Raw genomic sequence first — 11491 nt, 5'->3', positions numbered from 1 at the left:
TGATTTGTCTACAGATTTGACAGTAGTTACCTGGCCGACCTGTCTCGGCTCTCTCGTTGCCCTGATGAAGAACAAGAAAGATTTCTTAGAAATATTGCAGTGAATTGAATAATAAAAAATAAAAATGGCCCTTATAGGTATTAACAATTTCCTTTCCTCTTAAAGGTGATTTTAAAAATGGACCAGTTTGGAAATGGACTGGAGATTGACCAGGCTCGGCTGGGCATGTGCAGACAGCTGGGGGACGTGTTCACAGAGGAGAAGTTTCGGTACATGTGCATTCTTTCAGGCTGTGACTATCTCTCCTCACTGCGCGGGATTGGGTTAGCAAAGGCCTGCAAAGTGCTGAGGCTAGCCAATAACCCCGACATTGTAAAGGTAAGAGGACTCACCAAGGGTCATACTCGACTTCTGAAGCGTTTCTTCAATAATAGATAAAACACTAAGAATATGGACTTTAAATATTATACTACGTTAATAGCCAATAATGTGTCACTGAAATAAAATGACTAAGACACTAGAACTTTGCTTTTGGCAACTATAATGAACCATGTTTTCAGCAATTGACAAACTAGTGGTTTTTAAAATGAGTAATATAAAGAGACTTAGGGCTATTTAAAATATTCTAGGGTAGGAATAATGTTAAAACGTACCATCTTTTGTAAAAATAAATTTTTTAAAATATATTTTTATTGATTTCAGAGAGGAAGGGAGAGAGAGATAGAAACATCAATGATGAGAGAGAATCATTGATTGGCTGCCTTCTGCATGCCCCCCACTGGGGATCGAGCTTGCAACCCAGGCATGTACCCTTGACCGGAATCGAACCTGGGACCCTTCAGTCCACAGGCTGATGCTCTATCCACTAAGCCAAATCGGCTAGAGCAAAACGTACCATCTTTTTATCTCTGTCCTATTACTCAATGTAGTGGTTCTCAATCTTTAGGTCTCAGGATCCCTTTATACTCTTCTTTTTTTTTTAATATTTTTTTATTTCAGAGAGGAAGGGAGAGGGAGAAAGAGACACACATCTATGATGAGAGAGAATCATTGATTGGCTGCCTCCTGCATGGCCCCTACTGGGGATTGAGCCCACAACCTGGGCATGTGCCTTGACTGGAATCGAACCTGAGACCCTTCAGTCCCTAGGCTGACTATCTACTGAGCCAAACCGGCTTGGGGCCCTTTATACTCCTAACAGCTTTTTGTGGTGGTAGTTTGGTTTATATAGGTTATAGCTACTGACATTTACCAAATCAGAAATTAAAACAAAAGTTGAAATTTATTACTTCACTTAAAATTAATAAATTCATTACATATTAACATAGCTGGTACATTTTTATGAAAAGTAGCCATGTCTTGTAAAACAAATGAAAATGATGAGAAGAATTGCACGTTGATGTACGTAAATCTCTGTGATGTGGCTTAACGGGAGGCAGCGGGTTCTCATCTCTTCCTCCCGCGATCTGATGTGCTACCCGAGGTGTCACGGAGCCTCTGGGAAACCCTGCCTGTAATCCTCACATCACATCTCTGCTCGCATCACTGCTCTGGGATTCCTCTGCTGTCTTGGCCCTTCCTCCCCGCTGGGTAGTTCTCCCAAGCCCTAGGGTTGCTGAGCAGAGTCCCCTTTTATTTCCAGGGGTCGGCGTGCGTCCTCAGGGCTGAGGCTAGTGTAGTCTCGTGGTGTCTGGGGTGGGAGACGGTGGGAGAGCTGGGAATGGAGGGTCAGGCCCTGGCCTCCTGGATCCCTTCAGTTCTCTGGGTTTTCTCTTCTCCATCTGTGAGTTTGATAGAAAATATTTAAAACCACGTCAAGCCCTAACCGGTTTGGCTCAGTGGATAGAGCGTCAGCCTGCGGACTGAAGGGTCTCAAGTTCGATTCCAGTCAAGGGCATGTATTGTGGTTGCGGGCGCATCCCCAGTAGGGGGTGTGCAGGAGGCAGCTGATCGGTGTTTCTAGCTCTATCCCTCTCCCTTCTTCTCTGTAAAAAATCAATAAAATATATTTTAAAAGAAAACAAAAAAAAACCACGTCAAGCTTTAATCATCCATGACTGTTAGTAGGGGTTAGAATGCCAATTTCTCTTTCAAAATGTGATCTAAGAATACTTGGGGGTTTTTAATTCTCGAGTCGTGTATGTTTTGGTTTTTTGCCTTCTGAATAAAAGGGACTTTGAGTGTGAAGAATATGTACTTAGGAATGTAAACTTGATGTGTAACTGAATTTCTCATTATTTGGATTAATAGTAGAAAATACTGTTATAGAAACACAGCATTTTAAGTGATCTGACATGATTGTGTTTGTTGGTAGAGGTTTTTAATGTAGATAAAAACAATTGGTTTTTCTATTTCTCCTCATCCTCTCATGTAAGCAGGTGGGTCTTGGGGCTGATACATTCTGTATTCTTGCAGATAATGCGTATTTTTGCATCCGTTGTTAGGTTATCAAGAAACTTGGACATTACCTCAAGATGAACATAACAGTGCCAGAGGACTACATCAAAGGCTTTATTCGGGCCAACAACACCTTCCTCTACCAGCTTGTGTTCGATCCCATCAGAAGGAAGCTCGTCCCTCTGAATGACTACGGGGATGACATCGACCCCGCAGCGCTGAGCTATGCCGGGCGGTATCCTTTCTGAACCACGTGGTAGGATTGTTCAGTCCCTCCGTGTGTCCATGGTGGCATTTTTAGCGAGACATTCAGTGAAAAGCTTACGGACTGTTTCTTGCTTTATTTTCTATAATGAAATCTGTGTTTTGTTCATTTTAATTATCATACTGGTGAAAATTTCGAGCGACTTCTTGTTTGTAAATCTGAGGCTCATTCGCTATAGCTTGTTAATTCCTTAGTTTGACTTGATAGGAACATATTCCAGAGGTGACACAACTCCTTTCTACAGCATTAGGAATGCTGCCTGATCTGTGAATCCTCCAAGGAAGCCAAATAGATCTTTAAAAAACAACAAAAACAAGGTGACACTTAAGAGAAACACTTGTGGCCAGCAAGCTGGATGTATTGGGAGAGACGTTGTGGGTGTGCGAGGACCCCCGATGAGGGTGCCCTTCCCACAGCCACTGGCCACTCACTGGGCACTGCCGAGCCCGAGCCACTCAGCTGGCAGCCAGGACTCCTCTCCGTCTTCTCGAGAGGGAGTAAGCAATGCCTCGGGGCTTTGCTTCAGGACACAGCCAGCTCCTGCAGTGACAAGTAGAGATGCATCAATGTGCTTGTGGTTCGGGAATGCTGAGTGTGGAAGTCAGCATCCACTGACGTTATAAACCTGAGGATTTTCTGTGACAATGGAATACACTTTCCTTTTTTTCCATTTATATTTTTATTGATTTCAGAAGGGGGAGAAATAGAGAAATATCAATGATGAGAGAGAGAATCATTGATTGGCTGCCTCCTGCACACCCCCCACTGGGAATCAAACCCACAACCCAGGCATATGCCGTGACCTCCTGGTTCATAGGTCGACGCTCAACCACTGGGCCACGCTGGCCAGGCCCACTTTTCTTTCTTAATATAGTGGGTTTTGTTCCATTGTTAATAAAAACATTTTTCCTTAATCTTACCAACCTAGGTATATTGATGATTCGATAGCTCTTCAAATAGCACTTGGAAATAAAGATATAAATACTTTTGAACAGATTGATGACTACAGTCCAGACACTGCTACGGTAACCTAATGGCTTCTTTCTAAATGCACATTCAGTTATGTCTCAGAACTGTGACTGAAGGCAGATCTCCGTTTAGTGAACATCTTTTAAGCATTTTTATAGCCAGGCACTGTGCAGAGTATAGATCAGAAACAGCGTGGTGCTAAAGAAATTATGTCTCTTAGAGCATAGGTATGTCGGGTAATTTCTTTTCATTAAAAACCTTTAGACTTGAATGTTCCATTTGAATATACCAAGCATTTGATGCCTTTTTTCTCCTCTCACCCTGTTCACCCTTTGTCATGTTGCTGAAGACCCAAATCTAGAAACACTACCCTTGCAAGTACAACTTGGTTCCACTGATTCACAATTTAGCAAATATTTAATTAATGAACACCCCCGCTGTGTTCTGTAGCCCTTTCCTGGTTTCTTCTACTTTTTCCCAATTCTATCTATCCCTTATGGTCCACTCTCCCACCATTCTCTCTTTTCTGTTCATATTTTCATTCAGACTCTGTTCTCGTTTCATATTAACTCTAACCCAATCTCTAGTGTGTGTACCAGCCACATAATCTCTACTTAAATGACTTCCTGTAACCTGAAATCTATCCACAAAAACAAACTCTTCATCTTCATCAGCTTTCTCTAATAACATTTCTCTTTTTTTTTTCTTTTTAGCACTTACTGCTATGTAATTTGTGTCTGGTTTATTTTCTGATTCTTCTCAAAATAGTGTAATCTTCATAAAGGCAGGGTTTTATGAGCTTTCATTGCTAAGTCCTTACAAGGAAGGATTATATTTTGTTTTCTTTGTACTCCAGAACATCAGCTAGTCTAACCATGTTTTATGTGCTTAGTAAATGCTTAGTAAAGGACTGAATTATTAAATGAGAACGAGCAAGGGTAAAAAGGCCTGGATTGGACTGGAAACTACGAGAAAGAAGACACTTATTAACCAGCAAGACAGTTAAAAGAGGCAAAAGGACTTGGCAGTGAAGGCAGGCCAGCTTGTTCCCCAAGTGTTCTGGTCTGAGGATGAGAGATCCTGTAACTGACATTCACTCAAATAACGGTGGTAAATACACCAGTCCTGACTGCAATAAGCCCTTTCTCAGAGAAAGTGTTATGTAAGTCTCAGTGTAGACCGAAGGAGCTGTTTCTTCATCTCATCCACAGAGGTCCCTTTGAATCGAACCCGGGACCCTTCAGTCCACAGACCAATGCTCTACCCACTGAGCCAAACCAGCTAGGGCTATTTTTTCTTAGGATGAGCTAATACGGTCACTTGCCTCTCGTTAGAAGAGGAACAAACTTAAGAATACAAGGTACATGTAACAGAAAGTGTAGGACATGTCATTAGAGGACAGATAATTCATTAAAAAGCTGTTCTTTTTAAGGATTATTATTTGCTTATAATTTGTGTTGCTACAGAGGGAAATAATTGACTATTTTCTTCAGGAAACCTTTTTGCTTTTACTTTTTTAGCCTGCCCAGTCGAGAAGTCGTAGTTGGGATGACAATACATCTCAAAAGCCGTCTAGTGTTCATAGCATTTGGCATAGGAACTACTGCCCTAGACCTGAGCTGGCCCCTGTTCCAGGTGCTACAAGACTGAAGGAGAACCCAAGCACTGCGGGCAGGGAACAGGTGATCAGCACCAAAGGGCTGAACCTGCCAAGGAAGCTGTCCACTGTGAAACGGCCAAGAAGCGGTATGTATTTCGTTTTTGTGAAATGCTCGTTAGTACTGGTCATGTTTAAGAAATCTATCTTTGCTAAACCCAGGGTCACTAAGATTTCTCCTGTTTCTTTTAGGAGTTTTATAGTTTTAAGTCATATTCAGGCCTATGATCCATTGTTAATTGATTTTCTTATGTGATATGAGGTAAGGATCAAGGCTGCATTTTGTCAGTTTAGTCGTCCCAGGGCCATTTGTTAAAAAGGTGATCCTTCCCTTCTGAATTGCCTGGCACAGTTGGTGGCAATCAGTTGGCGTGTGTGTGAGTCTCTCTGAAGTGTTAGTATGAAGCATTGGTCTCTCTCCCTATCTTTATGCCGGACACACTGTCTTGATCACTGTAACTTTACAGTCAGTTTCAAAATCAAGTAGTATAGTCCCTTAGTTCGTCTTTTGAAAAGTTGTTTTGGCAAACTCTTTGTTTTGCACATTTTCATTTAAATCTTAGAATCGACTGTCAGTTTGTTGTTGTTTTTTGGTTTATTTTATTTTATTTTTAATTGATTTCAGAGAGGAAGGGAGAAGGAGAGAGAGAGAGAAACATCAATGATGAGAAAGAATCATTGATTGGCTGCCTCATGCAAGCCCCCTACTGGGGATCAAGCCTGCAACCCTGGCATGTGCCCTTGACTGGAATCGAACCCGGAACCCTTCAGTCCGCAGGCTGATGCTCTATCCACTGAGCCAAACCAGCTAGGACTGTTGTTGTTTTTTAAAAAGCTTGCTGTGATGTTGATTGGGAATTAGTTTCACCTATAGTTCAATTTGGGGAGAATTGACATCTGAATATTGAATTTTCTGATCCATTTATTTAAATTAAGTCTTCAGCAGTGCTTTATAGTTTTCACTACCCAGGGTTTGTACATCCATTATAAAATTGATCCCCATGTTTCAGATTTGTTATGCTATTGTAAATGATTTTTTTAAAATATATTTTATTGATTTTCCACAGAGAGGAAGGGAGAGGAATAGAGAGCTAGAAACATCGATGAGAGAGAAACACCGATCAGCTGCCTCCTGCACATCCCCAACTGGGGATGTGCCTGCAACCAAGGTACATGCCCTTGACCGGAATCGAACCTGGGACCCTTGAGTCTGCAGGCCGACGCCCTATCCACTGAGCCAAACCGGTCAGGGCTGTAAATGATATTTTAATTTCGATTTCTAGTTGGTCATTCTAGTATATAGAAAGATAATTGGTTTGTGTAATTTGCAACCTTGCTGAATTCACTTTGGTAGACTCTAAGATTTTCCATATAAATAATCATATTACCTATAAGTAAAGACTTCTTCTTTTCCAGTCTGGATGCCTTTTTTTTCTTTTTCTTGCCTGCTGGAACCCCCAGTACAATATTGAACAGAAATGCTGAGAATGGAAAACTAGGTATTGGGAAAAGTTTTTGTTCTTTGTTTTTCATCATAGAACATGTTAAGAAGTAGAAAGAGTAACTATAATCTATTTCTTCTTTCCCTCAAGCATCTACATGAGTGAATAAAGACTAACCACAAAAACAAACACCTTTGCAAACTTACAATTCATGCTTTTACTTTTTATTTTTTAAAATATATTTTTATTGATTTCAGAGAGGAAGGGAGAGGCAGAGAGAGAGAGAGAAAAACATCAATGATGAGAGAGAATCATTGATCAGCCACCTCCTGCACTCCCCCTACTGGGAATTGAGCCTGCAACCCGGGCATGTGCCCTTGACTGGAATTGAACCCAGGACCCTTCAGTCTTCAGGCCGACACTCTATCCACTGAGCCAAACCAGCAAGGGCTAATTTTTAAATTTAGATATAGATTATACATGTTTGGTCAGAATGTCCTAATTCCTTATGAACCTAAATATTTTTCATAATAATATCTCTCAACCTTTGTTTCCTCTTCTATTATGGGAATGAAATTGACCATTTCACAAACTTTTGTGTTTGTTATGTAAGATAATGTATAAAAGCCTCTGGTACATAAGCAAGTAACTACACGTGTTTGTTCCTTCCTGTCCTGCCACCCACAACATAGAGGATCCTTTTTGTGTAGGGCTCATTATTAGTAGGCTCTTTATGTCAGACTAAGTCTGCTTTGTTAAACTACATCTCATCAACGGATCTTGCCCTCTGGGCATACACACAGACCCAAAAATAAAACAAAATAGAGTAAGTCGAATCCCTCTTTCCTGTGACAGCCCTTCATATAGTTAGAGACAGCTCTGTGTCCCTCCTGAATTTCTTCCCAAACTGAACGTTCCGCATCTGTTCCCGGATGAGCGTCATTGTGTAACTGTCTCAGTGAGTGGTTGTTAGCATGTGGTCCGCTTACCATAGCACAGTAGAGGTTTAGAGTTGTGGCACTGTTTCAGTCCTTGATCCAGACGGGGATTTTGTTTTTGCACATAAAGATAGTGTTAGCTTTTATTTGCATTGTCATTTTGCTGGCATTTACTGAGTTTATCATCAAAATCCACCAGTTCCTATTAAACCAGGTACAGTTACACATTTACACTTACTGCAGGTGAAATTATTCTTATTGAGTGTTCTGAATTCATTTTAATCCATTGTTCTGCCCACTAGTCTTTTTTTTCTTTTTTGAATCTCTGTATTATCTAATATATGGGTATTATCTTTGTCGGCTAGAAATTTGAGAGGTATGGCTTCCTGTGTCTTAAAGTTTTGGTTAAAATGTGTTTGCTTATGTAATGTTCACCTGCATCAGAGACAGTGCAGAAATCTAAAGCACTATAGAGACACCCTCCTTTCAGACTGATCACCGCCAGTAGTCTTTCAGGGCTGACCAGCCTGCTGCTAACCCCACGTAAAAATACACAGTAGATTCTGGCTGCTGTCTACTGGGATAATGGGAGAGACACTGAGTGTCCTCCTGGGGATATGCTAAATCTGTGGGATTGCCCGAGTAGCTCGTCTAAAGCTTATTCCAAAAGAAAACGAGGTTAGTCTGGCGTGGCTTCTTAAGGAAGCCTTGTTGGGGCTCCTACAATATTTGTTTTCTGTAAGGGCTCATAATTCCCTTCATAATAAACAAATTTAGGCTCATGCCAGGAGTCAAAATCACTGATCTATAGCTTTTTAAAAATCTGTACCTTTAAAATTGGATTGGAGGTATCATCTTCTTGTCTCTGGTATTTTGGGGGCCTCAACTATTTTACTGACTTTTTTGAGTAATGGGCATTCAGTCCTATGAGAGTGGAAGCTGTTCAGACCGAGAATTCATTGAACTAATTTAAGACACTTACTGCTATCGCTATGTCTCAGCCTATCTCAGGCTGCAGCCTTTGTATTACTTTGTCTTTGATCTATTCTAATACCACAGGATACGTTTGCCGTGCAGCCGATTAGGGCTCCTTAGCAAATTACTTCTGACTCCTGACAATCACCATAGCACATAGATATGGTTTTACTGGGACATTTTTTAAATCAAACATTAAATTAATTACGTATCTACATGTAAATCCCCTTAAAATTGTTTTTTTATTTTTTACATTCAAAATTAAGCCCTTAGTATAATGAGTATATACCCTTACAAAATTGATTGTCCTGAAATTTTGGTTTGGTTAATTTCACATAAAATTGTACAAGTAATTGACATTAAAGCATACTAACTTGTGCCCTAACCGGTTTGGCTCAGTGGATAGAGTATCGGCCTGCGGAATCAAGGGTCCTAGGTTCGATTCCGGTGAAGGGCATGTACCTTGGTTGCGGGCACATCCCCAGTGGGGAGTGTACAGGAGGCAGCTGATCGATGTTTCTCTCTCGTCGATGTTTCTAACTCTCTATCCCTCTCCCTTCCTCAATAAAATATTTTTTTTTTAAAAAGCATGCTAACTTGTGAAATTGTAAAACAGCCAAGAAAAAAAAAATTAAGTTATCCTTGGATTTTCTTTTCTGGTGCATAGTTTAAAAAAAAAAGACTTTATCTTTAGGACAAAGGGACATGGACTGTGAAGCTAAAGCCAAATCTGTAACTGCATGTGGACAAACATTTATTCATGGTCACTTTGTTTTCATGTAGAGGAGCTGTCAGAAGATGATCTGTTGAGTCAGTATTCTCTTTCATTTACAAAGAAGACCAAGAAAGATGGCTGTGAAGGTAGTACATCATTGAACTCTTCCAAAATGCTGATGCCTGACCTGGTGGATGGAACTACTATTAAAAAAACCGTAAGCACACCACCTACGACAAGAAATAAGTTTGCAGCATTTTTGCAGAGAAAAAATCAAGAAAGTGGTGCAGTTGTGGTTCCTGGGACCAGAAGCAGGTACAGTTCCATCTCTAGGATGCTGTTTGTCTGTTGTGTTATCCACTGCGTTGCCGTGTGCTTTAATGGTCTCAGGTAAACGTTGAGTCTAGTTGCGGGAGGTGTGGGACCTGATTTGATCCAATGACAGTTTTTATTGCCTGAGTTCAGACCTAAATGCACAGCTTTCCCCTTGAACTTCTGCTACCTTTTGTATTAGAAAAACTCTGTTTTTGGAGGCAGTCCCTACTTCTTTGTTTCTACTTTCTTAGTTTCTTTAAAAACTAAGTACATTTTGCAAAGTATTATTAGAAGTATATTTAAATACTGATGAATATAAGAGCTCTAATATTAATTAAGAACTTGATACAATAGTAGGTGTGGGCTACAAAAGTGAGAGACGTAGATTTTATTCTTGAGAAGCTTGTAGTATAGTTGGAAAAATAGGTCCCTAAACAAAATCTTTTCATCCCATGTGGTAAGTGCTGTGATAGAAGCGTGCATAAAATTATTTATGAGATTTCATTTTAAAAAGAAACTGGGCCATATTCTGAATCTTAACACCTTGCGAGGAAACTAAAATACTTATGCATTCTTTCCGTTGTTTTTTCTATTAGGTTTTTTTGCAATTCTCTGGATTCTATGGACTGTGTATCAAAGAAAGCAAGCCCCCAACCTCTAGATGAAACTACTGACACAGATAAAAAGACCAATCTCAATGAATCAGATTGTCTACATGATAAGAAGGTGGTTGATCTCAATGAATCAGATTGTCTGGAGAGCAAGAAGCTGGTTGAACTAAAGGAATCAGATTGTCTGGAGAGCAAGAAGCTGGTTGATCTCAATGAATCAGATTGTCTGGAGAGCAAGAAGCTGGTTGAACTAAAGGAATCAGATTGTCTAGAGAGCAAGAAGCTGGTTGAACTAAAGGAATCAGATTGTCTAGAGAGCAAGAAGCTGGTTGATCTCAATGAATCAGATTGTCTGGTGAGCAAGAAGCTGGTTGAACTAAAGGAATCAGATTGTCTAGAGAGCAAGAAGCTGGTTGATCTCAATGAATCAGATTGTCTGGATGATAAAGTTGTTGATCTAAATGAATCAGATTGTCTAGAGAGCAAGATGCTGGTTGAACTCAATGAACCAGATTGTCTGGAAAACAAGAAGCTGGTTGATCGAAATCAATCAGATTGCCTGGAGGGCAAGAAGCTGGTTGAGAGGAATGTAGCACACACTCCGAGTGGTCAGACTCCAGATGGTGCAACTGTGATTGCTGATGAAGAGTCTCCGTCTTTTAAGACCATCAGGTTCACAAAGACCATTTCACCACCCACTCTGGGGACACTGAGAAGCTGTTTTAGCTGGTCTGGAAGCCTTGGCGATTTTTCAAGAACTCTGAGCCCCTCTCCGAGCACAGCGTTGCACCAGTTCCGGAGAAAGGGGGACTCGCCCAGCTCTCTGCCTGGGAGTACGGTGTCCGATGTGTCTCAGGTCAAGGGCGATGAGTCGGGTGATGAAGCGCACCCTGTACATGAACTAAGTTGGTCCTCGCAGTCTCAGGAGAATGCGGAATTGTCCCCACACAGCTTAAGTGCATCAACACTTCCTCAGCCTTCCAGGAAGGACTGCAGTCCAGAGGTAAGTCACACGAAACCTGTTTTCAAATCTATATGTAAGACAAAGTGGGGTGATTATCCTACAATTGAGAAAAGTCTGCCTACCTTCTGGGAATAATTGGCTGTCTTAATTTTTCACTCTAGGTATTACTGTGTAGACAATTTACATTTCATTCCACTGAAGTGCTCCATGTCTTTGCTATTTTAAACTCATATTCATTTAATC

At 40.8% G+C, this 11491-nt stretch overlaps 1 protein-coding gene across 1 annotated transcript in view; it reads left to right on the top strand.

Annotated features, from left to right (window-relative positions):
* Positions 1-11491, top strand: part of LOC102429896 (exonuclease 1) — a gene marked incomplete at its 5' end in the record, with an annotated part of 22687 nt that overhangs the window by 807 nt on the left and 10389 nt on the right. Inside the window, 7 exons of the mRNA XM_023748939.1 lie at positions 166-378; positions 2445-2632; positions 3591-3687; positions 5152-5377; positions 9427-9673; positions 10270-10382; positions 10839-11287. Coding sequence (XP_023604707.1) covers positions 166-378; positions 2445-2632; positions 3591-3687; positions 5152-5377; positions 9427-9673; positions 10270-10382; positions 10839-11287 — 1533 coding nt within the window. The remainder of the gene's footprint in view (positions 1-165; positions 379-2444; positions 2633-3590; positions 3688-5151; positions 5378-9426; positions 9674-10269; positions 10383-10838; positions 11288-11491) is intronic.

Source organism: Myotis lucifugus, unplaced genomic scaffold, assembly GCF_000147115.1.
Source record: "Myotis lucifugus unplaced genomic scaffold, Myoluc2.0 scaffold_2106, whole genome shotgun sequence".
Classification (NCBI taxonomy): Eukaryota; Metazoa; Chordata; class Mammalia; order Chiroptera; family Vespertilionidae; genus Myotis; species Myotis lucifugus.
Note: the sequence above shows the minus strand (reverse complement) of the source record. Positions and strands in the feature narration are given on the sequence as shown.